Source organism: Triticum aestivum, chromosome 6B (genome assembly GCF_018294505.1).
Source record: "Triticum aestivum cultivar Chinese Spring chromosome 6B, IWGSC CS RefSeq v2.1, whole genome shotgun sequence".
NCBI classification, from domain to species: domain Eukaryota; kingdom Viridiplantae; phylum Streptophyta; class Magnoliopsida; order Poales; family Poaceae; genus Triticum; species Triticum aestivum.
Window position 1 is genome coordinate 715,159,356 of NC_057810.1, and position 26,656 is coordinate 715,186,011.

Consider the following 26,656-nt stretch of genomic DNA (forward strand, 5'->3'; position numbering starts at 1 on the left):
ATCATGCATAAAAAAACAATATATCATGAGACGTGACAGATTCAGAGAGTTGGCTTATTGGAGAGAGGAGTTTTTTTCTTCTTCTAGGAAGTAGAGAGATATGTGAGTTTGAACCAATAATACATTGTGCATATAAAAAACCAATATATTGTGAAACGTGAGAGTTTGAGAGAGATGGGACGTGATAGATTTGAGAGAGTTGGGTTATTGGGGAGAGATATGGTTTTTTTTTTGGTTCAATGAAGGAGAGAGATATGTAAGTTTTTATGTTATATGAATCAATCTACACCGTAATAATTCGGTCCCATCAGATTAACGGCTCGTAAAATCTAATTAACGTGAGAATTTTTAGGAAGTGCCTAATTAGTATAGGTATAGATAGATAGATAGATATAGATAGATAGATATAGATATAGATAGATAGATAGATAGATAGATAGATAGATAGATAGATAGATATAGATATAGATAGATAGATAGATAGATAGATAGATAGATAGATAGATAGATAGATAGATAGATAGATTAACACACGTTAATGAATCCTAACACTGTCCACACTATCTGCACTGCTCCTTATTAGCTTGTTCAATTGCTCTGCAACTGCATGGTTGACTGTCCAGATCGTTATAAGTTTTCGCATGGTTAACTTCAGATCGTTACGATGTGTGTCATTGAGCGAATCTTTCTTGGATACAGATTACAGCTCCAACTTGTGCCGTGCTGTGCATGGTGGGCTGTCCCAATCAACAAATTCTAGCCACACCTTGAGCGTAGGAAAAGTATGCATGACAAGACCCCAAGACGTGTGGGTTGTGGACCATACTCCTATAATAATGCTGTTGTGGTGGAATTGGAATACAGAGAAGTTGCTTCGTCCATTCTCATTTCCACCTGCCATTTCCGGACCAATATGATTAAGCTTGGGCTCCTCATTCGAGGAATTGCGCTGCTCCTCTGCCTATTGGTCTTCCAAGCAGCATCCACTTCCCATGGCCAAGCGAGTGGGTCTGGAACCTGCATCAGCAGCGAGCGAGATGCGCTTCTGTCCTTCAAGGCAAGCCTCCTGGACCCTGCTGGCCGTCTCTCGTCATGGCAGGGTGAGGATTGTTGCCAATGGAAGGAAGTCTCCGGTGCAGCAACATAACGGGCCATCTCATCAAGCTCAACCTCCGAAATACTGACCCGGACTACATGGAAGACTACATGGGCTACTACCTCTACAACGACCTGGACAAGAGCAGAACATTGAGCTTGTCGGCAGGCGAGATGAGCTCTTCTTTGGCTACTTTAAAACACCTGAGGTATCTTGATCTGAGCAGGAATGACTTCAACGACACGAGCATCCCTGTGTTCTTGGCTTCCCTCAAGAACCTAAGGTATCTCAACCTCTCGCGGGCAGGATTCGGTGGGAGAATACCTTCCCAACTTGGCGATCTGTCAAAGTTGCAATATCTTGATCTCAGTTGGAATTATGATTATTATGGGAAGAGGTCTTACATAGTGGATCTTACATGGTTGCCACGTCTCTCTTTGTTGAGCCATCTTGACATGAGCGTGGTGGATCTTAGTTCTGCAAGGGATTGGTTTCAAAAGGTTAACATGCTTCCTTCTCTTAAAGTGCTTCGCTTGTCCGACTGTGCACTCAATGGTATCGTGTCTGCTAGTATATCAATTTCCAACCTCACACATCTCGAGATCCTTGATATATCTGGTAACAACTTCCGCGCTTCACTGAAGCACGCGTGGTTTTGGAATCTCACATGCCTTAAAGAGCTTCACCTCTCAGGTTCTGGCTGGGAAGAGTCCATTCCTAGTGATTTGGCAAACATGACGTCCCTTCAAGTCATAGATTTTAGTAGGAATTCGAATGATCTCGTGGGTTTGATACCAAACAAATTAGAAAATTTGTGCAATTTGACAAGACTATGGTTCAGTGGTAACAACGTAGGTTCGAGTGTAGGGGAGTTCATGGGGCGACTTCCAAAGTGCTCATGGAATACACTGCAAGAATTTTCGGTGGTGGATGCAAATATGACCGGGAGTCTACCCATTTGGATTGGTAACATGACCAATCTCAGTGTTCTTCAAGCATCTGGAAACATGTTGACTGGCCCTCTGCCTGTAGGAGTTGGAGCAATGAGTAATTTGAAAAGGATGGACCTCAACTACAATAACTTCAACGGTGTGCTCTTGAAAGAACATTTTGCAAGCTTAGGAAAATTAGAGCTTTTGGGCCTCAGCCATAATAACTTCAGCGGGGTCCTCTTGAAAGAACAATTTGCAAGCTTAGAAAAATTAGAGGTATTGGATCTTAGCTACAATAACTTCAACGGCGTGCTCTTTAAAGAACAATTTGCAAGCTTAGGCAAATTAGAGGTATTGGACTTCAGCCACAATAACTTCAGCGGTGTGCTCTTCAAAGAAAATTTTGCAGCTTTAGGTCATTTAAAACGATTGGACCTCAACGACAATAAATTCAATGGTGTGCTCATAGAGGAGTATTTTGTGAGGCTATTGTATTTAGAGTATCTGGACTTGTCATACAACTCTTTGATATTAGCTATCAACAAAAAATGGGTTCCTCCATTTAGATTGAAGATTGCGAAATTCCAATCATGCCAACTGGGGCCCATTTTTCCAGAGTGGCTTAAATGGCAATCTGATATTCATGTTCTTATTCTCAATGATGCAAATCTGGATGATGTTATTCCTGATTGGTTTTGGGTGACATTTTCCCGAGCTTCAACCTTGCAAGCATTAGGAAACAAATTGAGTGGCTCATTACCGGCAAATCTACAACACATGTCAGCTGAGTATATATATATATGGGGCCCAATAAGTTGATAGGTCAAGTTCCACAGTTGCCTATAAATATACGACAACTGGACCTATCTTCAAACTCTTTATCTGCGCCATTGCCATCAGAGCTAAATGCTCCTGTACTCGAAGAATTGATGCTTGCAAATAATCAAATCACAGGCAACATCCCCTTGTCTATATTCCAATTGACTTCTCTGTCTAGGTTGGACCTATCAGGAAACCATTTAGAAGGAGATATTATGTAGTGTTGGAAGGAATCTGATGCAAACTCCAGAAATCATTTTTTTTGGAACATGTTCAGCTTAGCCCTAAATAACAACAATCTGACTGGTCAATTCCCTAAATTTCTTGGGTCACATAGATTGATGTTCCTTGACCTTTCTTACAATAGGTTATTTGGAGAATTACCAGAATGGTTGCCAGAAAAAATCCCACAGTTGAAAATATTAAGAGTGAGATCAAATATGTTTAGTGGTCATATTCCTAAGAATTTCACTTCCCTTCGCCATCTTCACTATTTGGACATAGCGCACAACAACATGTCAGGAAGCATACCATGGTCTTTGTCAAACTTGAAAGCAATCATGGCAGTGGTGTCGCATGACACGAATGATTTCTTTCCTGAAGAGAGCATCCCAGTAATCATGAAGGATCAAAAGCGTGACTATACCTTTGCAATCTACAAGCTACTAGTGATTCTTGATTTGTCAAGTAATAGTTTGACAGGACATGTTCCGGAGGAGATAACTCTACTCATTGGGCTTACCAATCTAAACTTGTCAAATAATCAACTCACAGGAGCAATCCCAAACCAAATTGGTGATTTAAGGCAGTTGGACTCACTCGACCTATCCTTCAATGAGTTTTCTGGTGCAATACCATCAAGCTTGTCAGCTTTAACTTATCTGAGCTACATGAACTTGTCATACAACAATCTGTCCGGTGCAATACCATCTGGACAACAGCTACAAGCTCTTGATAACCAGATGTATATCTACATTGGTAACCCTGGTCTTTGTGGAGATCCTGTCGGCAGGAACTGCTCAACACATGATGCGGAGCAAAGTGACCTTGAAGATGTAGATCATATGCCATCTGTTTATCTTGCCATGAGCATTGGATTTGTGGTGGGTCTGTGGATAGTTTTCTGCACCATGTTGATGAAGAGAACATGGAGGGCTGCCTTCTTCCAGTTTGTTGATATGATATACGACATGGTTTATGTGCAAGTGGCTGTAAGGTGGGCTCACATGATGGAGACAACTCAAGACAGTGCACCATGAAGTGCCCAATTCCTGTGAAAGTGAGTTTGTATCTAAATATTATTTGTATGTTTGCACCATGTCCCTATTTGTAGCTCTAAAGGAGCATCGGCTGGATGTCTGTATTGGATTGTTATTTGTATGTTTGAACCATATCTCTATTTGTACCCCAAAATGAGCCTTGGCTGGACGTTTGTACTGTATTGTGCATTGGTATTTCTATGTCTATACTTTAACAAATGAAGTGTATGCATATGTTTTGCTGGATTGTTTAAGCTGAAGAAAACATATACAGTTCTATAACTGCACTCTGCCTTTTTCATGTTGTTTGGTTTGCTTTGTACCATCTACTTCCAGAGAGTGATAATTCATTTGCGTAGCGAAAAAAGGCGCCTGTTGGTAGAAAGCTCTGTTCACCATCAGTGCTTCTAGACTTATTCATGTAAATCTGAAGCTTCCATTTCAGCCGATATTTTTGTATTTTGGTGAGGCAAACTGTATCGACTTGACCATGCCTGCCGAGGCTGTGTTTGCCAGCGAAGTTAGAAGCACAAGGCAGACCAGTCCAAGCCCTTTGAGTGCGACCACGCCTGCATCTTTGGTGGTTAAAGGATGCCCAGAAGGTGAAAGTGAAATTAAGAAGAAAATAAGTGTATGTTTTATGTCTACAGACTGTTTCATTTCAGAAAAAATCGGATATTTTTGCGCCCAGGAACTGAAGCCAGTACAGAATAACAAGTGTATGCAGTATAAAATTCACTGATGTGCATGATGGACATTTAGAACAAAGAAACAAGTGTGAGCAGTCACAAACCGCGTCATACTCATATCCCATTGCCAAAACTAACGTCCGTAATCTTCAGCTATTAAACTTGTCTCAAGGGGGAAATGTTCAGTTGTTAATATCAAAACCACCATTTAAACTTTGCTTACAGGGTAAAATCGGATGAACTGCAGCAGACATTTTGGTCTTCGGTTTCGTGCGAACTCACATACTTAAAACATGACACACTTAGAAAATTGTATCTTGTATGTAATTTGTATGTTTGCACTACATCTCTATGTTTGGTGTACTGTACTGTATTGGTGCCTGTATGTTTGTACTCTAGCAAATGAAGTGGGGCATTGTCCGCTGTGCATAGCCACGTAACGTTTCTCTGCCTTTCTTGTGTTGTGAAATTTATTTTGTACTATCTATTAGCAGATAGTAATGATTCATCAACATAGAAAAAAATGCCAGCATGTTGGTTAATATGCGAACATACTTGTTTGCAAGATATCTCAAGAGGCAAGCGGTATAAAGCTATATTCACGTTAATCTGAAGTTGTCATTTGAGCTGACATTTCTTTACTTTGATCAGGCAAACTGTATCGACTTGACCATGCATGCATCTCTTTGCTGTAGCGAGCGAAGCACAAGTTCAGCATACAGTCGGGTAGCTCCTTTTGTGATTGGTGTTGAGGCAGATGGTAATTTAGCATGCCTCTTGATAAACATCATTTCTTCACTGTTTCACCGATTTTCTCAGTAATACTCTGCTTTGGTTCTGAAACAACTTTAAGCCAAAGTGTGTGATTATCCATTCATTTCAGGTTAAAGATGTACACAACCCTACAGCCCTGTGTATCTTATTTCAGTCGGGTAGCTCTTTTTGTGATTGGTGTTGAGACAGATGGTAATTTAGCATGCCTCTTGATAAATTTCAAGATTCAGCTTGCTGCCAAGGACGACATGGACCTGCAACATCACAATTGTCGAAGCCGGTCATGCATATCATCATGACAAACTGTTTTGAAGCTCTGCTTCGCGAGCTCCGCAACCCTTCCTTCAGGTATCAGCTTTGTGTACTTCATCGCTGAATTCTTGGGTGACAAAAACCCATTGCGTGTGAACTCCGGAGAATCTATGTTGCTCTCTTCACGAATGTGTGTGTGTGTGTGTGTTAATTCCTGTGTGAAATTGATGCATGTTTTTTTTGCGAAATATTGATGCATGTTTTGTAAGCACATTAATCATTTTTATTCCTGATAGTAAGTTCGTCTTGCCCAGCAGTTTGTAGATCTATCCTGCTTGCTGCTGATCTAAAGAAAAATTGCAAAAACTTCATAGTTCAGTTCCTCTTTCGAATTTCTGTTTTTTGCGATTAGTTTCTGACTATTTGACAGATGTGTTTTTGGCACTCAAAACTGAAGGAACCCTCACCCGTTTCCATCAAGTTGTTATCTATCCATATGTGTTTACAGCAAGATGCAAATTGTGTGAATCTGAAATTGCCTTCCTCATATTTGTTTGTAAGATATCTCTGAAGGCAAGAGGAAGAAAGCTCTATTCACGATCAGTGCTTGTAGACTTATTCATGTAAATCTAAAGCTTCCATTGGAGCTGACGTTTCAGTGAGGCTGTGTGCAGAAGCTCAAGGTGGACCAGTCCAAGCCCCTTGGAGCAGGTGACTCTGGAGCCCTTTGAGTGCGACCACGCCTGCATCTTTGGTGGTTACAGGATGCCCAGAAGGTAAAAGTCAAATTAAGAAGAAAATAAGTGTATGTTTTATGTCTACAGACTATTTCATTTAAGAAAAATCAGAATTTTTCGCGCCCAGGAACTGAAGCCAGTACAGAATAACAAGTATATGTAGTATTCACGGTTTTGCATGATGGACATTTAGAACAAAGTAACAAACTGTGAGCAGCAGTGTTCTAAATGTGATAGTTCCTGATTTGTATTGTTGTCCTTGTGACGGGTTTCTGTCTGCATCCAAAAAACTACGCCCTCTTTTCCAAAATAGATGACTCAACTTTGTATTAACTTTAGTACAAAGTTGGGTCATCTATTTTGGAACGGAGGGAGTATGTGGTAGTTGTGTTTTGAGCGTTCAGAACTGAAGGAACTCTCGCCAGTTTTCGGTCAAGTTGTTACAGTATGTTTACAGCAAGATGCAAACTATAATGCTAACACATCTTGTTGGTAGTATAAAAAAAATTCCCTCATTTATTCCACCTCTTATTTGTGTTTCCTTGTTTCATCAAAATTTCCCTTATTTATTCCACCTCTTATTTTTTGTTTCCTCTCCTGCACTACCAACACATGCTTAGAAATGAAGTACTGTAACCGACCGTGAAGGTATCATGAATATTGCTGTGAATTACTACAAAAATTTATTTTGTTTCCAAGATAAATTTAACATCAACCTAAAAGATGACTTTTGGGAAGATGGAGAGAAGGTTACTGATGCACATAATTGCATCTTAGACACCCCCTTCTCTGAAAAGAAATCAAGGATGCTGTATTTGGCTCATATGCTGAAGGAGCTCCTGGTCCAGATGGATTTCCTTTTATATTTTATCAGCAATTCTGGGGCCTTATTAAAGGTGACCTCTTTGCTCTGTTTCATGATTGGGAGAAAGGTGATCTAGACCTATTTAGACTTAACTTCTCCCTGCTTACTTTAGTTCCTAAAGAGGCTGATGCCACCAGAATGGAGAAATTTAGGGCTCTTGCTATGATTAATTACAGTTTTAAGATCTTTGCTAAATGTGCCACTAATAAGTTTGTCCCTATCTGCAAAGACTTAATTTCTTTGAACCAGACAACCTTTATAAAAGGCAGATTTATTGCTGAGAGCATTATCACAGCTCATGAAATTATTCATTCTGTACACTCCAGTAAGCAGTCTGGTTTTGTGTTTAAGTTAGATTATGAAAAAGCTTATGACATGATCAACAGAGAGTTTCTGATGGACATGATGCATAAGAGAGGTTTTAGTGCAAAATGGATGAAGAAAGTTGAATCCCTTTTATATAAAGGCTCTGTTGGAGTAAATATTAACAATAGCAACAATGATTTCTTTGTTGCTGGCAAAGGGGTAAGGCAAGGGGACCCATATTCCCCTCTGCTTTTCAACCTAGTAGCTGATGTTTTTACTAGAATCCTTGTTAAGCCTCCAGGAATAATATCATTGAAGGATTATTCCCTAGCTCCAATCCAGCTGGCATCATAAGTATGCAATACGCTGATGACACTTTACTTTTCCTGAGTAATAACACATCTCATGCCAGAAACCTTAAATGGTTGTTGTCCTGCTTTGAACAATTATCTGGTATGAGAATTAATTTTCACAAATGTGATCTGGTGCCCATTAATATAAATGGAGATGATGCCAATATATTTGCTCAAATCCTTAGGTGCAAACTAAGTGAGTTCCCTATTAAATATTTAGGTACTCCTCTCCATCACAGGAAACTGAAAAAATGTGAGCTCCAGCCCACTGTTGATAAAATTATCAAAAGAGGAGCTGGGTGGAGAGGGAGATTACTATCTTCTGGCAAGAGACTCACATTAGTGAAGACCTGTCTAGCCACTATTCCTGGCTACCTTATGGGAATTATTAAATTTCCAAAATGGTCCATAAAGCTAATTAATTCACAACTAGCTCACTGCTTTTGGGATGATTATGAGGGGCATCATAAATATCACCTTGCTACCTGGGGTAATGTGACCCTACAAAAGCAACATGGGGGCCTGGGGATCCCTAATATTGCTGACATGAATCTCTGCCTCTTAGCTTCCTGGATTAAGAGATACTTCCTGGATGAGGGCAAGATTTGGAAGCAAATTATTGATGCCAAATATAGAACTCGTAGCCCTAACATTTTTACTTGCCCTAGCAATGGTGCTTCCCCCTTTCGGAAAGGGATCCTTTGGGCTGTTAAAGCCACTAGAATGGGGTATTCCTGGATAGTTAGGAATGGCAATAGTGTCAGATTCTGGGAAGATCAGTGGATTGGGCATACCACCCTTGCTACCCAATATTGGGACCTGTACACTATTGCCAATGACCATAATCTTTCTATTAGTGAAGTATGGGATGGCACTAATCTTAAAATTACTTTCAAGAGGTGTTTTACCCAAAAAATGTTAGCTGACTGGAATGATCTATTTAGTCGCATTATTAAAGTTAATTTGGAGGACAGAGAAGATTCTCTGGAAACACTGTAAAATCTTTCTACAACATTGTTAATTTTAGGGGGGTTCGGCCGGGTAACCTGCCAGTTATTTGGAATATCAATGTCCCCCTGAGGATTCAGATCTTTCTTTGGCTTATGGCCAAAAACAAACTATTAATGAGAGGTGCTGCACGAACCGTGACACTGACTGAGATCTGGGTGGTCCATTGAGCTATCATTGTCCCACTTCTTTGTTCGCGGCTCCCGTTTTCTCCTTCTCTACCGGTTGGTAGTATCTTTGAGACTAGCTTTTATCTCTTTTAGTAGTTAAGTAAAATGGCGTTCTGCCTTTTGAGGCTTGGACAACTATATTGCTGGGGCAGCGTGTGTTGCTGTATATCCCCTCGCGTGCTTGTAACAAGATGTTGGTTATCTAGGGTTTCATTTGGTAATACAAATGGAGCCGGGGCCGAGAGCCCTTCTCCTCTAAAAAAAGGTGATGCACACGGCTGCAACCGCTCTCCTTCTGCTGGCGAGCTGCCACGGCGGCGTCGTGCGTGGCGGGGCAGATGGGGAGTGACGCGCACCTCTAAGATGATGGTGCCTCCGTCGCGGCCCTCCCGTCTCCTGCTTCGACACCGACGATCTCGAGCGCTGAAGCCCCGTCGTCGTCCACTTTCCCTGCAGGTTTGCTTTCTATTTCACGGAAAGGGAGCAGAACAATTCAGACCTGTCGCTAGATTACTAAGTACTCCCTCCATGCAAAAATAAGTGTCTAAATCAGCGACGCTTATTTTGGGATGGAGAGAGTAGAAAATTGCTATGACGCCCTATTCGGCTATACCTAACCTTTAATGGAGAAAATGAATCAGAGAGAGCTAATTACTGAACGTGCTTGTCTGCCGTGCCGTGCTCGCCGCGGTCGTGCAAGACCATGACGTGGACTGGAATAACACAATCAACACATGTTAATCAATCCTACACTGTTCACACTATCTGCACCGCTCCTTTGCTTGTTCAATTGCTCTGCATGGTAGACTGTCCCGATCGTTATAAGTTTTCGCATGGTTAACTTAAGTATTAGAGTCCCCGCAAAAAAAAAAAAAATCTTCAGTATTAGGGAAGTAGTATGCATACAGCAGTACAGCACGACAAAGACCAAGACGTGGACTTGCTATGCTTGTAGACCATACGATGGGAGTGGCCGGTAATTGGCCAACATGACAAATCCTGGTGATTTTTGATTATTTATATGCCAACACTAAAAAAACCTCTCTAGACCTTAATGCTAGATATGTTACCTGACCCACAATGTGCAGATATTATTAGTCTAATTAAGGGAATCTTGGATAAAAATTACAGCTGCAACTTCTGCCGTGCTGTGCATGGTGGGTTGTCCATATCAACAAATTCTAGCCACAACTTGAGTATTGGAAAATTATGCATGACAAGACCAAGACATGGGTTGTAGACCATACTCCTATACTGCGGTTGTGGTGGAACCGGAATAGAGATAAGCTGCTCTCTCCATTCTCCTTTCCATCTGCCATTTCCAACCAATATGGCTAAGCTTGTGCTTCTCATCCGAGGAGCTGCGCTGCTGCTTTGTCTATCGATCTCCCAAACAGCTTCCACTTCCCATGTTCAAGCGAGTGTGTCAGGAGCCTGCATCAGCAGCGAGCGAGATGCGCTTCTGTCCTTCAAGGCAAGCCTCCTCGACCCTGCTGGCCATCTCTCGTCATGGCAGGGTGAGGATTGTTGCCAATGGAAGGGAGTCCGGTGCAGCAACAGAACTGGCCATCTCATCAAGCTCAACCTCCGCAACATCGACATGTACGGCATGGGCTACTACATGTACGCCACGGGCTACTATATGTATGAGTACGGCTACTACAACTACAAGTACAACTACCCGAACAGGAGCAGATCATTGAGCTTGTCGGCAGGCAAGATGAGCTCTTCTTTGGCTACTTTACAACACCTGAGGTATCTCGATCTGAGCTGCAATGACTTCAACGGCACAAGCATCCCCATGTTCTTGACTTCTCTCAAGAACCTAAGGTATCTCAACCTCTCGTATGCAGGATTCAGTGGGAGAATACCTTCCCAACTTGGCAATCTGTCAAAGTTGCAATATCTTGATCTCAGTTGGAATTATTATTATCATTATGGGAGGAATAGGTCTTACACAATGGATCTTGCATGGTTGCCACGTCTTTCTTTGTTGAGTCATCTTGAGATGAGCTATGTGGATCTTAGCTCTGTGAGGGATTGGTTTGAGATGGTTAACATGCTTCCTTCTCTTAAAGTGCTTCGCTTGTCCGACTGTGGACTCAATGGTACCGTGTCTGCTAGTATATCAATTTCCAACCTCACACATCTCGAGGTCCTTGATATGTCCACTAACACCATCAGAATACCTTCCCAATTTGGAAATCTCTCAAAGTTGCAATATCTTGATGTGAGTGGGAATTATTATGCTGATGTGGATCTTGCATGGTTGCCACGTCTATCTTTGTTGAGATATCTTGACATGAGTTTTGTGGATCTTGGTTCTGCGAGGGATTGGTTTCGGAGTGTTAATATGCTTCCTTCTCTTAAAGTGCTTCGCTTGTCCTTTTGTGGACTCAATGGTACCATGTCTGCAAGTATATCACTTTTCAACCTCACACACCTCAAATTCCTTGATATGACTTATAACACCTTCCACACTTCACTCAGGCATGCGTGGTTTTGGAATCTCACAGGCCTTAAAGAGCTTTACCTCTCAGATTCCAGCTTGGAAGGGTCCATTCCTAGTGATTTGGCAAATATGGCGTCCCTTCAAGTCATAGACTTTAGTTGGAACAATCTTGTGGGTTTGATACCAACGAAAATAGAAAATTTGTGCAATTTGACGAGAATGAGGTTTGATGGTAACAACATAGGTTCGAGCATAGGGGAGTTCATGGGGCGATTGCCAAAGTGCTCACGGAATACACTGCAAGAATTGTCAGTGCGGGGTGGAAATATGACTGGGAATCTTCCCATTTGGATAGGGAACATGACCAATCTTAGTGTTCTTGAAGCATCTGAAAACATGTTGACTGGCCCTCTGCCTGTAGGACTTGGAGCACTGGGTAATTTGGAAATGTTGGACCTCAGCTACAATAAGTTCAGTGGTGTGATGTTGAAAGAACATTTTGCAAGCTTAGGCAAATTAGAGTTTTTGTACCTCAACTCCAATAAGTTCAGCGGTGTGCTATTGAAAGAACATTTTGCAAGTTTAGGCAACTTAAAGCTTTTGGAACTCAGCCACAATAACTTCTATAGTGTGAAAGACCAATTTGCAAGGTTAGGCAACTTAAAGGTTTTGGATCTCAGCTACAATAACTTGAACAGTGTAAAAGTTCAATTTGCAAGCTTAGGCACATTAGAGCGTTTGGACCTTAGCCACAATAGCTTGAGCGGTGTGCTATTGAAAGAACATTTTGCTGGTTTAGGCAACTTAAAGGTTTTGTTTCTTAGCTACAATAACTTCAACAGTGTGAAAGAACAATTTGCAAGCTTAGGCAAATTAGAGCATTTGGACCTTAGCCACAATAACTTGAGCAGTGTGCTATGATACGTCTCCAACGTATCTATAATTTTTGATTGCTCCATGCTACTTTATCTACTGTTTTAGGCAATATTGGGATTTATTATCCACTTTTATATTAGTTTTGGGACTAACCTATTAACCGGAGGCCCAGCCCAGATTTGCTGTTTTATGCCTATTTCAGTGTTTCGAGGAAAAGGAATATCAGACGGAGTCAAACGGAACGAAATCAACTGGAGAAGTTATTTTTGGAAGGAAAGCAACCCAGGGAACTTGGAGTGCACGTCAGGGGAGAGATGGGCTGCCCACGAGGGTGGGAGGCGCGCCCCCTGCCTCGTGGGACCCCCGTAGTTCCACCGAGGTACCCCCTGCACCCATATATACCTACGTACCCAAAAACTTCCAGAATAGAACCTAGATCGGGAGTTACGCCGCCGCAAGCCTCCAGAACCACGAAAAACCAATCGGGACCCTGTTCCGGCACCCTGCCGGAGGGGAGATCCTTCACTGGTGGCCATCTTCATCATCCCGGCGTTATCCATGACGAGGAGGGAGTAGTTCACCCTCGGGGCTGAGGGTATGTACTAGTAGCTATGTGTTTGATCTCTCTCTCTCTCTCTCGTGTTCTCTCTCGTGTTCCTCTATGGCACGATCTTGATGTATCCCGAGCTTTGCTATTGTAGTTGGATTTTATGATGTTTCTCCCTCTCTACTCTCTTGTGATGAATTGAGTTTCCCCTTTGAAGTTATCTTATCGGATTGAGTCTTTTATGAGAACACTTGATGTATGTCTTGGTGATCAACTTGCGGGTTTCGTGACATTGGGAACCTATACATAGGGGTTGGCACACGTTCTTGACTTTCCGGTAGTAGCTTTGAGGCACTCTTTCAAGTACTTTTATGTTGGTTGGATGAATCTGAGATTGTGTGATGCATATCATATAATCATGCCCACGGATACTTGAGGTGACAATGGAGTATCTAGGTGACATTAGGGGTTTGGTTGATTTGTGTCTTAAGGTGTTATTCTAGTACGAACTCTTTTATAGATCGATCAGAAAGGATAACTTTGAGGTGGTTTCGCACCCTACCATAATCTCTATGTTTGTTCTCCGCTATTAGTGGATTTGGAGTGACTCTTTGTTGCATGTTAAGGGCTTGTTATATGATCTATCTATGTTATTATTGTTGAGAGAACTTGCACTAGTGAAAGTATGAACCCTAGACCTTGTTTCCTAACATTGCAATACCATTTACGCTCACTTTTACCGCTCGCTACCTTGCTGTTTTTATTATTTCAGATTACAAAAACCTATATCTAGTATCTATTTTGCACTTGTATCACCATCTCTTCGCCGAACTAGTGCACCTATACAATTTACCATTGTATAGGGTGTGTTGGGGACACAAGGGACTCTTTGTTATTTGGTTGCAGGGTTGTTTGAGAGAGACCCTCTTCATCCTACGCCTCCTACGGATTGATAAACCTTAGGTCATCCACTTGAGAGAAATTTGCTACTGTCCTACAAACATGTGCACTTACAGGCCCAACAACGTCTACAAGAAGAAGGTTGTGTAGTAGACATCAAGCTCTTTTCTGGCGCCGTTGCCGGGGAGGTTAGCGCTTGAAGGTATATCTTTAGATCTTTCAACCGAATCTTTTTGTTTCTTGTTTTAGCACTAGTTTAGTTTATAAAAGAAAACTACAAAAAAATGGAGTTAAGTTTGTCTCATACGCTTCACCTTTTTAATATCTTTCGTGAGTATGATGGAAAGGATAATTGTGCTCAAGTGCTAGAAGAAGAAATCTCTAAAATGTTTGGCACTAAATATGTGAATGATGAGCATGATTGCAATGTTGTTAGTATGAATTCCTTGAATATCCATGATGCTAGTGATATGCAAAGCCGCAAGCTTGGGGAAGCTATGTTTGATGAAGATGATATATTTTGTCCCCCAAGCTTTGATAAGCAAATTTACTATGATGAAAGCATGCCTCCTATCTATGATGATTATTGTGATGACACGTATGCTTTAAAGAATAATGATAACCATGAAACGTGTCATCTTGATCTTAATTTTCAATCACATAATAGTTATTTTGTTGAGTTTGCTCCCACTACTATTCATGAGAAGAAATTTGCTTATGTGGAGAGTAGTAAATTTTCTATACTTGTAGATCATGAAAAGAATGCTTTAGGTGCTGGTTATATTGTTGAATTAATTCATGATGCTACTGAAAATTATTATGAGAGAGGAACAAATGCTTGTAGGAATTGCAATAATGTCAAGTTTCCTCTCTATGTGCTTAAATTCTTGAAGCTATGCTTGTTGTGCCATCCTATGCTAGTTGATTATTGTTCCCATAAGTTGTTTGCTCACAAAATCCCTATGCATATGAAGTGGGTTAGACTTAAATATGCTAGTCATATGCTTCATGATGCTCCCGTTATGTTTCAATTCTTATCTTTTTTTGTGAGCATCATTGTCATCATCATGCCTAGCTAAAAGGCATTAAAAAAAGCGCTTGTTGGGAGACAACGCAATATTTATCCTTACTGTTTTTGTGTGTCCACATGATTATGCTACTGTATTAATCATGTTCTATAGCTTTTGTTTCAATAAAGTGCCAAGTAGAACCTTTGGGAAGACTTGGGTGAAGTTTATATGATCTTGCTGTGAAAAACAGAAACTTTAGCGCTCACGAGCTTAGCTGCCATTTTTTTACTGGGAGTGCTTTTAGGTTGATTCTTTTTGAAGATGATTAATAGACAAATTTCTCAGGTCCAGCAATTTATTTCATAATTTTTGGGGTTCCAGAAGTATACGTTTGATATAGATTACTACAGGCTGTTCTGTTTTTGACAGATTCTGTTTTCTATATGTTGTTTGCTTATTTTGATGCATCTATGGCTAGTATTAAGTGGTATGAACCATAGAGATGTTAGAATACAGTAGATATAACACCAATATGAATTTAGAATGAGTTCATTACAGTATCTAAGTGGTGGTTTTATTTTCTTATACTAACGGAGCTTGCGAGTTCTGTTTTGAGTTTTGTGTGGTTGAAGTTTTCAAGTTTTGGGTAAATATTCGATGGATTATGGAATAAGGAGTGGAAAGAGCCTAAGCTTGGGGATGCCCAAGGCACCCCAAGGTAATATTTAAGGACAACCAAGAAACTAAGCTTGGGCATGCCCCGGAAGGCATCCCCTCTTTCGTCTTCGTTCATCGGTAACTTTACTTGGAGCTATATTTTATTCGCCACATGATATGTGTTTTACTTGGAGCGTCATTTTATTTTGCTAGTTTTTGCTTTCTGTTAGTTAGAATAATGTTTTGCATCTTTAGTTTCAATAAAAAAACTCAAGGATAGCCTTTGCCATGCTTATTTTGCTAGTTTGCATGTTGCTGTTTGAAAACAGAAAGTTTACCTCTGTTGCAAAAATTCCCTAGAAAAGTCAGAGAAAGGTATAACGTTGAATATTTTTGTATATTAAGCTCTGATAAATTTATTACAGTTGGAATTTTAGTTCATAATTTTTGGAGTTAGGGAAGTATGATTACTCTTGCATTCTTTACAGACTGTACTGTTTTGGCAGATTGCTGTTATGGTTGCATTGTTTGCATATGTTTGCTTGTTTAATGATTCTATTTGAGGATAGGAGTATTAAATATGCAGAGGAATTTAGTATGCAATGTTGAATAATAATTTAAGTGATTTGTTATAGTAGAAGATGATAAGGTTTTGCATTGGTTTATACTAACCTATCTCACGAGTTCTTGTTGAGTTTGTTGTGAATGAAGCTTTTGATAAAAAGAAGAGAAACCATGATATGAGAGGAATTAAGGAGATAAAAGCTTAAGATTGGGGATGCCCAAGGCACCCCAAGATAATATTTCAAGAAGTCTCAAGCATCTAATCTTGGGGATGCCCCGGTAGGCATCCCACCTTTATTCTTCAACAATCATCGGTTAGTATCGGTTGAGCCTAAGTTTTTGCTTCTTCACATGAGTTGTGCTATCCTTGCATTGTCATTTATTTTGTTTTGCTTGCTGTTTGAATAAGATACCAAGATCTGAAATTCTTTAATGAGAGATAGCCATACACAAATTGGAATTTGCTAGAATACTCTATGTGCTTCACTTATATCTTTTGAGCTTGATAGTTTTGCTCATAGTGCTTCACTTATATCTTTTGAGCGTGATAATTTTTGCTCTAGTGCTTCACTCATATCTTTTAAAGCACGGTGGTGGATTTGTTTTAAAGAAACTATTGATCTCTCATGCTTCACTTAGATTATTTTGAGAGTTGTTAATAGCATGGTAATTTGCTTAATGTTAATATACTTGGTATTCAAGATATGTGAAACTTTCTTTTGAGTGCGTTGAATACTAAGATAAGTTTGATGCTTGATAATTGTTTTGAGATATGGAGGTGATAATATCAAACCAATGCTAGTTGGGGTGACCATGAATTTAAAGAATGCTTGTGTTGAAGTTTGTGATTCCCGTAGCATGCACGTATGGTGAACCGCTTTGTGATGAAGTCGGAGCACAATTTTATTTATTGATTGTCTTCCTTATGAGTGGCAGTCGGGGACGAGCGATGGTCTTTTCCTACCAATCTATCCCCCTAGGAGCATGCGCGTAGTACTTGAATTTTTGATGACTTCTAAATTTTTGCAATAAGTATATGAGTTCTTTTGATTAATGTTGAGTCCATGGATTATACGCACTCTCACCCTTCCACTTTTGCTAGCCTCTCTAATACTGCGCACTTTTCGCCGGTATCATACACCCACCATATACCTTCCTCAAAACAGCCACCATACCTACCTATCATGGCATTTTCGTAGCCATTCCGAGATATATTGCCATGCAACTTTCCACCGTTCCATTCATATGACACACATTACTTTTGTCATATTGCTTTTTGCATGAACATGTAGTTGACATAGTATTTGTGGCAAGGCCACCTTCATAATTTTCATACATGTTACTCTTGATTCATTGCATATCCCGGTCTACTGCCGGAGGCATTCATATAGAGTCATATCTTGTTCTAAGTATCGAGTTGTAATTGTTGAGTTGTAAGAAAAATAAAAGTGTGATGATCATCATTATTGGAGCATTGTCCCAGTGAGGAAAGGATGATGGAGACTATGATTCCCCCATAAGTCGGGATGAGACTCCGGACTTTATGAAAAATAAAAGAGGCCAAAGAAGACCAAATAAAAAAAAGAGTGGCCATAAAAAAAAGAGAAAGACCAAATAAAAAAATAAAAAAATGAGAGAAAAAGAGAGAAGGGACAATGCTACTATCCTTTTTCCACACTTGTGCTTCAAAGTAGCACCATGATCTTCATGATAGAGAGTCTCATATGTTGTCACTTCCATATACTAGTGGGAATTTTTCATTATAGAACTTGGCTTGTATATTCCAATGATGGGCTTCCTCAAAAGTGCCCTAGGTCTTCGTGAGCAAGCAAGTTGGATGCACACCCACTTAGTTTCTTTTTGTTGAGCTTTCATATACTTATAGCTCTAGTGCATCCGTTGCATGGCAATCCCTACTCACTCACATTGATATCTATTAATGGGCATCTCCATAGCCCATTGATACGCCTAGTTGATGTGAGACTATCTTCTCCTTTTTGTCTTCTCCACAACCACCATTCTATTCCATCTATAGTGCTATGTCCATGGCTCATGCTCATGTATTGCGTGAAAGTTTAAAAAGTTTGAGATTACTAAAGTATGAAACAATTGCTTGGCTCATCATCGGGGTTGTGCATGATTAAATACTTTGTGTGATGAAGATAGAGCATAGCCAGACTATATGATTTTGTAGGGATAACTTTCTTTAACCATGCTATTTTGAGAAGACATGATTGCTTTAATTTGTATGCTTGAAGTATTATTACTTTTATGTCAATATGAACTTTTGTCTTGAATCTTTCGGATCTGAATATTCATATCACAATTAAGAAGATTTGCATTGAAATTATGCCAAAGTATCACTCCGCATCAAAAATTCTTTTTTATCATTTACCTACTCGAGGACGAGCAAGAATTAAGCTTGGGGATGCTTGATACGTCTCCAACGTATCTATAATTTTTGATTGCTCCATGCTACTTTATCTACTGTTTTAGGCAATATTGGGCTTTATTATCCACTTTTATATTATTTTTGGGACTAACCTATTAACCGGAGGCCTAGCCCAGATTTGCTGTTTTATGCCTATTTCAGTGTTTCGAGCAAAAGGAATATCAGACGGAGTCAAAACGGAACAAAATCAACTGGAGAAGTTATTTTTGGAAGGAAAGCAACCCAGGGAACTTGGAGTGCACGTCAGGGGAGAGACGGGCTGTCCACGAGGGTGGGGGACGCGCCCTCCTGGGCGCGCCCCCCTGCCTCGTGGGACCCCCGTAGCTCCACCGACGTACCCCCTGCACCCATATATACCTACGTACCCAAAAACTTCCAGAACAAAACCTATATCGGGAGTTCCGCTGCCGCAAGCCTCCAGTACCACGAAAAACCAATCGGGACCCTATTTCAACACCCTGCCGGAGGGGGGATCCTTCACCGGTGGCCATCTTCATCATCCCGGCGCTATCCATGACGAGGAGGGAGTAGTTCACCCTCGGGGCAGAGGGTATGTACCAGTAGCTATGTGTTTGATCTCTCTCTCTCGTGTTCTCTCTCGTGTTCCTCTATGGCACGATCTTGATGTATCCCGAGCTTTGCTATTGTAGTTGGATTTTATGATGTTTCTCCCCGTCTACTCTCTTGTGATGAATTGAGTTTCCCCTTTGAAGTTATCTTATCGGATTGAGTCTTCTATGAAAACACTTGATGTATGTCTTGGTGATCAACTTGCGGGTTTCGTGACATTAGGAACCTATGCATAGGGGTTGGCACACGTTCTTGACTTTCCGGTAGTAGCTTTGGGGCACTCTTTGAAGTACTTTTATGTTGGTTGGATGAATCTGAGATTGTGTGATGCATATCGTATAATCATGCCCACGGATACTTGAGGTGACAATGGAGTATCTAGGTGACATTAGGGTTTTGGTTGATTTGTGTCTTAAGGTGTTATTCTAGTACAAACTCTTTTATAGATCGATCAGAAAGGATAACTTTGAGGTGGTTTCCTACCCTACCATAATCTCTATGTTTGTTCTCCGCTATTAGTGGCTTTGGAGTGACTCTTTGTTGCATGTTGAGGGCTTGTTATATGATCTATCTATGTTATTATTGTTGAGAGAACTTGCACTAGTGAAAGTATGAACCCTAGGCCTTGTTTCCTATCATTGCAATACCGTTTACGCTCACTTTTACTGCTCGCTACCTTGCTGTTCTTATTATTTCAGATTACAAAAACCTATATCTACTATCTATTTTGCACTTGTATCACCATCTCTTCGCCGAACTAGTGCACATATACAATTTACCATTGTATTGGGTGTGTTGGGGACACAAGAGACTCTTTGTTATTTGGTTGCAGGGTTGTTTGAGAGAGACCATCTTCATCCTACGCCTCCTACGGATTGATAAACCTTAGGTCATCCACTTGAGGGAAATTTGCTACTGTCCTACAAACCTGTGCACTTGCAGGCCCAACAACGTCTACAAGAAGAAGGTTGTGTAGTAGACATCATGCTATTAAAAGAACATTTTGCTGGTTTAGGCAACTTAAAGGTTTTGGATCTCAGCTACAATAACTTCAACGGTGTGAAAGAACAATTTGCAAGCTTAGGAAAATTAGAGTATTTGGACCTTAGCCACAATAACTTGAGCGGTGTGCTATTGAAAGAACATTTTGCTGGTTTAGGCAACTTAAAGGTTTTGGAGCTCAGCTACAATAACTTCAATAGTGTGAAAGAACAATTTGCAAGCTTAGGCAAATTGGAGAATTTGAACCTCAGCCACAATAACTTCAGAGGTGTGCTCTTGAAAGAACATTTTGCAAGTCTGAGCAACTTAAAGATTTTGGACCTGAGCTACAATAAATTCAGTTGTGTGCTATTCAAGGAAGATTTTGCAAGTTTAGGTAATTTGGAGCATTTGGACCTCAGCTATAATAACTTCAGTGATTTTCTTTTGAAAAAACACTCAACAAGTTTAGTTAATTTGAAGCATCTGGATCTTAGCCATAATAAATTAGATAGTGTGCTCGTGGAGGAGCATTTTGCAGGCCTATTGAATCTAGAGTATCTGAACTTGTCGTACAACTCTTTGAGATTTGCTGTCGACAAAAAATGGATCCCTCCCTTTAGATTGAAAGTTGCAAGATTCCGGTCATGCCTACTTGGCCCCAATTTTCTAGAATGGCTTAAATTGCAATCAAACATTGAGGTTCTTGTTCTCAGTAATGCAAATCTGGATGACATTATTCTTGGTTGGTTTTGGGTGCCATTTTCCCAAGCTTCATTCTTGCAAGCATCAGGAAATAAATTACATGGCTCATTACCAGCACAGTTGCCTATAAATATAGTACGACTGAACCTATCTTCAAACTCTTTATCTGGTTCATTGCCATCAGAGTTAAATGCTTCACTACTCGAAGAGTTGTTGCTTGCAAACAATCAATTCATAGGCACCATCTCGTCATCTATATGCCAATTGACTGAACTGAAAATGTTAGACCTATCAGGAAACCAGTTAACAGGAGATATTATGCAGTGCCAAAAGGAACTTGTTCCAAACTCTAAAGATCAATTTGGCTCTGACATGCTGAGCTTAGCCTTGAATAACAATGATCTCACTCGTGAATTCCCTAAATTTCTTCAAAGGTCATCAGGATTAATGTTCCTTGATCTTTCTTACAACAGGTTATTTGGAGAATTGCCAGAATGGTTACCCCAAAACATGCCACACTTGAAAATATTAAGAGTGAGATCAAATATGTTCACTGGTCATATTCCTAAGAGTCTCACTTCCCTTCACGGTCTTCATTATTTAGATATAGCACACAATAACATAACAGGAAGCATACCATGGTCTTTGCCAAACCTGAAGGCAATGATGACAGTGGTGTCACAGGACACGGTGGATTACATTTATGAAGAGAGCATCCCAGTAATCACAAAGGACCAAAAGCGTGACTCCACCTTTGCAATTTACCAGCTACTGGTAGTTCTTGATTTGTCAAGTAATAATTTGGCAGGACAGGTTCCAGAGGAGATAACTTTACTCATTGGGCTTACCAATATGAACTTGTCAAATAATCAACTCACAGGAGCAATCCCAAACCAAATTGGTGATTTAAGGCAGTTAGACTCACTCGACTTATCCTTCAATGAGTTTTCTGGTGCAATACCATCAAGTTTGTCAGCTTTAACTTATTTGAGCCACTTGAACTTGTCATACAACAATCTGTCCGGTGCAATACCATCCGGACAACAGCTACAAGCTCTTGATAACCAAATGTATATCTACATCGGTAACCCTGGTCTTTGTGGAGATTCTGTTGGCAGGAACTACTCAGCACATGACACAGAGGAAAGTGGCCTCGAAGATATAAATCATATGCCATCTGTTTATCTTGCCATGAGCATTGGATTTGTGGTGGGTCTGTGGACAGTTTTCTGCTCCATGTTGATGAAGAGAACATGGAGGGCTGCCTTCTTCCAATTTATTGATATGATATACGACATGATTTATGTGCAAGTGGCTGTAAGGTGGTCTCACATGATGGAGAAAACTCAAGACGGTGCACCATGAAGCGCCCAACTCTGCTGCAGCCGAATTTTTTGTATCCAAATGCTATTTGTATGTTTGCACCATATCTCCATTTTGTAACTCAAAAAGGGGCCTTGGCTGGACGCATGTATTGTACTGATGTACTGGTATTTCTATGTTTGTACTGTAACAAATGAAGCGTATATATTTGTGGATTATTTAGGCTGAAGTCAGCCATTGTTCGCTCTTCGCTGTGCACTGCATGGAGAAAGATACAGCCCCACATGGATACTCTGCCTTTTTCGTGTTCTCCAGTTTGCGTTGTACATTATTCCCAAAGAGTAATAATTCATTGGCATAGCAAAACAATGACACCACCTGGTCAATATGGTAACAGACTTATCTGTAAGTTATATCAAGATTCAAGATGCAAGAGGTATAGAAAGCGTTGTTATGTGCAAAATCAAGATGCGTGTTTACAGCAGCCAGCAGTCAACGGAAACCAGTGAATTTTATGGCTCTCATGATGGACATGTATAACAAGGAAAAGATCTGTGAGCAAACTGTGTTGTAATAGGAGCACCCGTGAATTTCATACTGGCTGTTGCGACAGATTATTTTGTACCATCCCAATCCCATGGTCAACACACCTTCAGGCAGTAAACTTGTTTCCAGGGGAAATCTTCCGCGATTAGTATCAAAACCGCCATTTAAACTTTGTTTCCGAGGGAAACTCTGGATGAACTGCAGAAGACGTTCGGCTCTTTGCTCTGCAAAAGAAAACGAACTGAAAAATGTAAAACAATGCTGAAAGTAGGCGCTCCCTGTTTCTCATGCAAACACATGGTCTTTGGCCTGTCAAAGTGTATAGATTGAACGAACACCAACGCCTCGAATCAGCTCCTCAAGCATCAGCTCCAAATCAGTTCAGCAGAGAGATGCTCTGCTTTCACTCCTCATCTGGAAAAGGGTATTCTGGATCGAAAAAATTCAGGTTGTTTACTGAACCAGTGCCACAAATTCATGTAGTGTGTGTGATAAAAACCTAGCTTCTGGTATCAGTATCACACATCCAAAATACATAATGCTGGTACAAAAACCCTTTGGTGTATACATGACTTTCCAAATGAATTCTCTCCAACACTACAGTCATTCAGTACACAGTCACGGCACGCGCATGGAACATATGAAGAATGCATGCTTTAAAGTGATGCAAAGTTTGAAGTTGGGGAGCACATCTGGTTCTTGCCACCCCATGCGGCGACGGAACATCTACCGCGACAGAAGTAACCGCCGGCCATGGACATCGAAAGTGGAGACACAACACTGGCCAGGAGTGTCTTTCTAGGCTTCTTGGCGTGAGATTCCATGACTCTAGCACGGCCGATATTGCTCACTATCTACATGAGAAAATAACCGCCGCTTAACCACAAATTGACATATTGTAAAACAGGTGCACTATGCAACACAGTAAAATTATACTGGCTGGGCAACAAAAATCTTAGCCGTTTGGGCCAATGATCATCTGTTGAAAACAAGGATCTCCAGCCTCGCACTTCTCTTTCTCCTGAAGATATCAAATACTACAACAGACACATTCCAGTCAATGTCTGTCTTTGCTCACTCTGAAGAATTAGCAAGCCGCGTATTAAGGAGATGACAAGAAACCATTGCTGGAAATGATCTGATGAAAATCAACAATGCCATTATTCATAAAATGTTCTCGGATACAAAAATGATCATGCATTTCAAAAAATATTCATGAATTCAAAAAAATGTTTGTGAATTTAAAAAATTGTTCCACCAATTTCCAAAAGAAATGTTCATCAATTCTAGAAATGTTCGCCTATTCAATAAAAAAGTTTTTGAAAATGTGCACAATTTTTTTAAAAAATGTTAGCAAATAGTATAAAATGTTCATGAATTTAATTTTTTTATGATTTTAGAAAATGTTTGAAAATCTGTAAAAATGTTCACGAATTTGAAAATCTTCATGATTGCCGATATGTTCACGAGTTTAAAAAAAAGTTCATAACTTTCAAAAATTGTTCATGATTTTACCAAAATGATAGTGACAGTGTATCTTGGTGATGCAGCAAAATGTGTACCTTGGTGATAAATCAAAATCCAAGATACTGATGACCAACGTGCTTGTCCGCCGTGCTCGGAATAGCCGACTGTCCAAATCATTACAAATTTCAGCCATTACTAAACTAGAAGAACAGTATGCATGCGTCACGACTGCTCTAGCCGCTCGGGTCGTCCCCAGCTCACTACTAGAAAAAGGGCTATAGATAGGATTGACACTAATGACGCATCAGGGTTGTAGTGCGCCACTACTATATACTAATGGCGCACTAGTTTGTAATGCGCCATTAGTGTGGAAGACACTAATGACGCACCAGAAAAACGGTGCGCCACTAGTAATAAAGTTTTTTTTTTCATTTTTACATACATACTAATGGCCCATCCGACCAAAGTGCGCCATTACTAGTTCTAACTAGTAATGGCGCACTAGACAGACAGTGCGCCATTAGTATATTTTTTTTTTACTTTTTTGCAAAACTACTAATGGCGCACCACCTGCAGGTGCGCCATTAGTAAGCAGGCATACTAATGGCGCATTTGCTGGTGGTGTGCCATTAGTAACCTGGGACCTTAACAAGATATTTTAGACAGCCATACCTACCCACTCACTTTCCCCACTTCATTCCCTCCACCTCCTTCTCCAAACTTTCGGCTGCCTCCTCCTCCTCACCTCATCTGCACCATAGATTCATCAAAATTAAGTGGTGAAATTACCTTTTTTTGATAGGTAAGTAAGGGGAAAGCTATCTTCATGTTGTAGATCTACTTTTTTTCTCCCTAGCTCGCTCCAACAACATGCACATGCACTTTTTGTGGCCTAGCTAGATCTATGTATGTTTATAATATTGCATATGTTTGTGGTGTTGCATATATGTTTGTGTTTGCAGGTACCGGTATTTGAAATGCGATAGTTGCCAATATTTTGCCGGAATGTTGATTCATTTCCGTTTCGGCGAGAATTTTGGCACTATGCATTCTTTTTGGTCCTATTTTTAGGGAAGGTCATGCCAAATTTTTTCTTGGTTCTAAAATATCGTTTTGCTCTACCCCGCAGGCGACCATGGTCCGCACGATGACCAAAGGCATCGTGAATAGTTTTTTGAGCTCTGCAAAGGCCGAGATGCTTCAAAAGAACGAGATGGAGATAAGATGTCCGTGTCGAAGATGCAAGCTGAAGAGCCTTATTGCGGACCCGGATTCCGGGCAGGTGCGGGACCACCTGCTCTTGCGTGGTTTCATGGATGGCTATCGGTGGCAAGGTGATGAAGATGACTATGAAGTCGTCCATGGGGGCAGGGCAAGAACTGAGGAAGGGCAACAAGACAACCACCACGGTGAGGGCGGAAGAGAAGACGAAGAATCTCCAGGACATGATCACGACGATGATGTTGTACACAGTCATCATGTAGAAGATGTCGTACATGATGATGAGGAAGATCAAAACGAAGGGCATGATCATGAAGATGAAGATGCCGGAGCAGACGACGATGGAGGCTGGGTGTAGGACCCTCATATTCAAGAGTTGCTTCTCAAGCAGACGGATAACGCAAGGGCTGCCGCCCGAGAGAAAGCCAAGCTGGATCAACTGGAGATAGATGCGGTTACTCCATTGTATGAAGGATGCAGGCCCGAGGATACCCGCCTGAAAGTAACGCTCATGGCTCTGGAGATGAAGGTAAAACACAAAATGACCGACGCATGCTTCGACGAGAACATGTCATTCTGGCACGAACGTCTTCCCAAGGGGAACAAGTGCCCGACCAGTTTTGAGGAGGCGAAGAAAATCGTATGTCCTCTGGATTTACCGCACGTGAAATACTATGTGTGCATGAACAATTGCATCATTTATCGAGATGAGCACGCGGAGTCTACCATATGTCCGATGTGCGGCGTCCCTCGATACAAGAAGAGGAAGAAAGCTCCTCGAAAATCGGTGTGGTACTTTCCGATCACTCCTCGTCTGCAGCGGTTTTTCGCAGACCCTAAGGTAGCAAAGCTCCTGCGTTGGCACGCGGATAGGGAGGAGAAGAAGCGGGAAGATGACAGAATTGATCCGGAGATAAATAAAAAAGACAAGATGCTGAGTCACCCTAAGGATGCGAGCCAGTGGCAAGCGTTGAACTTCGAATACCTAGAATTTGGGAAGGATCCAAGGAACATCGTGCTGGGAACGAGCACCGATGGAGTCAATCCGTTTGGCAGCCAGAGAAGCACACATAGCACCTGACCTGTGTTTGTGTGGACGTACAACCTTCCCCCTGGTTGTGCATG

The 26,656-nt window shown here is 40.9% G+C and overlaps 1 protein-coding gene and 1 pseudogene across 1 annotated transcript; both read left to right on the top strand.

The window, feature by feature from the left end:
* The first annotated feature begins 909 nt into the window (after positions 1–909).
* On the top strand, positions 910–4,161 carry LOC123135120 (receptor-like protein EIX2; annotated as a pseudogene).
* Positions 4,162–10,590: 6,429 nt separating this feature from the next.
* Positions 10,591–12,810, top strand: LOC123139731 (receptor-like protein EIX2). The gene has a single exon (XM_044559458.1). The coding sequence runs from the start codon at positions 10,591–10,593 to the stop codon at positions 12,631–12,633; it is 2,043 nt and encodes a 680-aa protein (XP_044415393.1). The 3' UTR covers positions 12,634–12,810.
* The last annotated feature ends 13,846 nt before the right edge of the window (positions 12,811–26,656 follow it).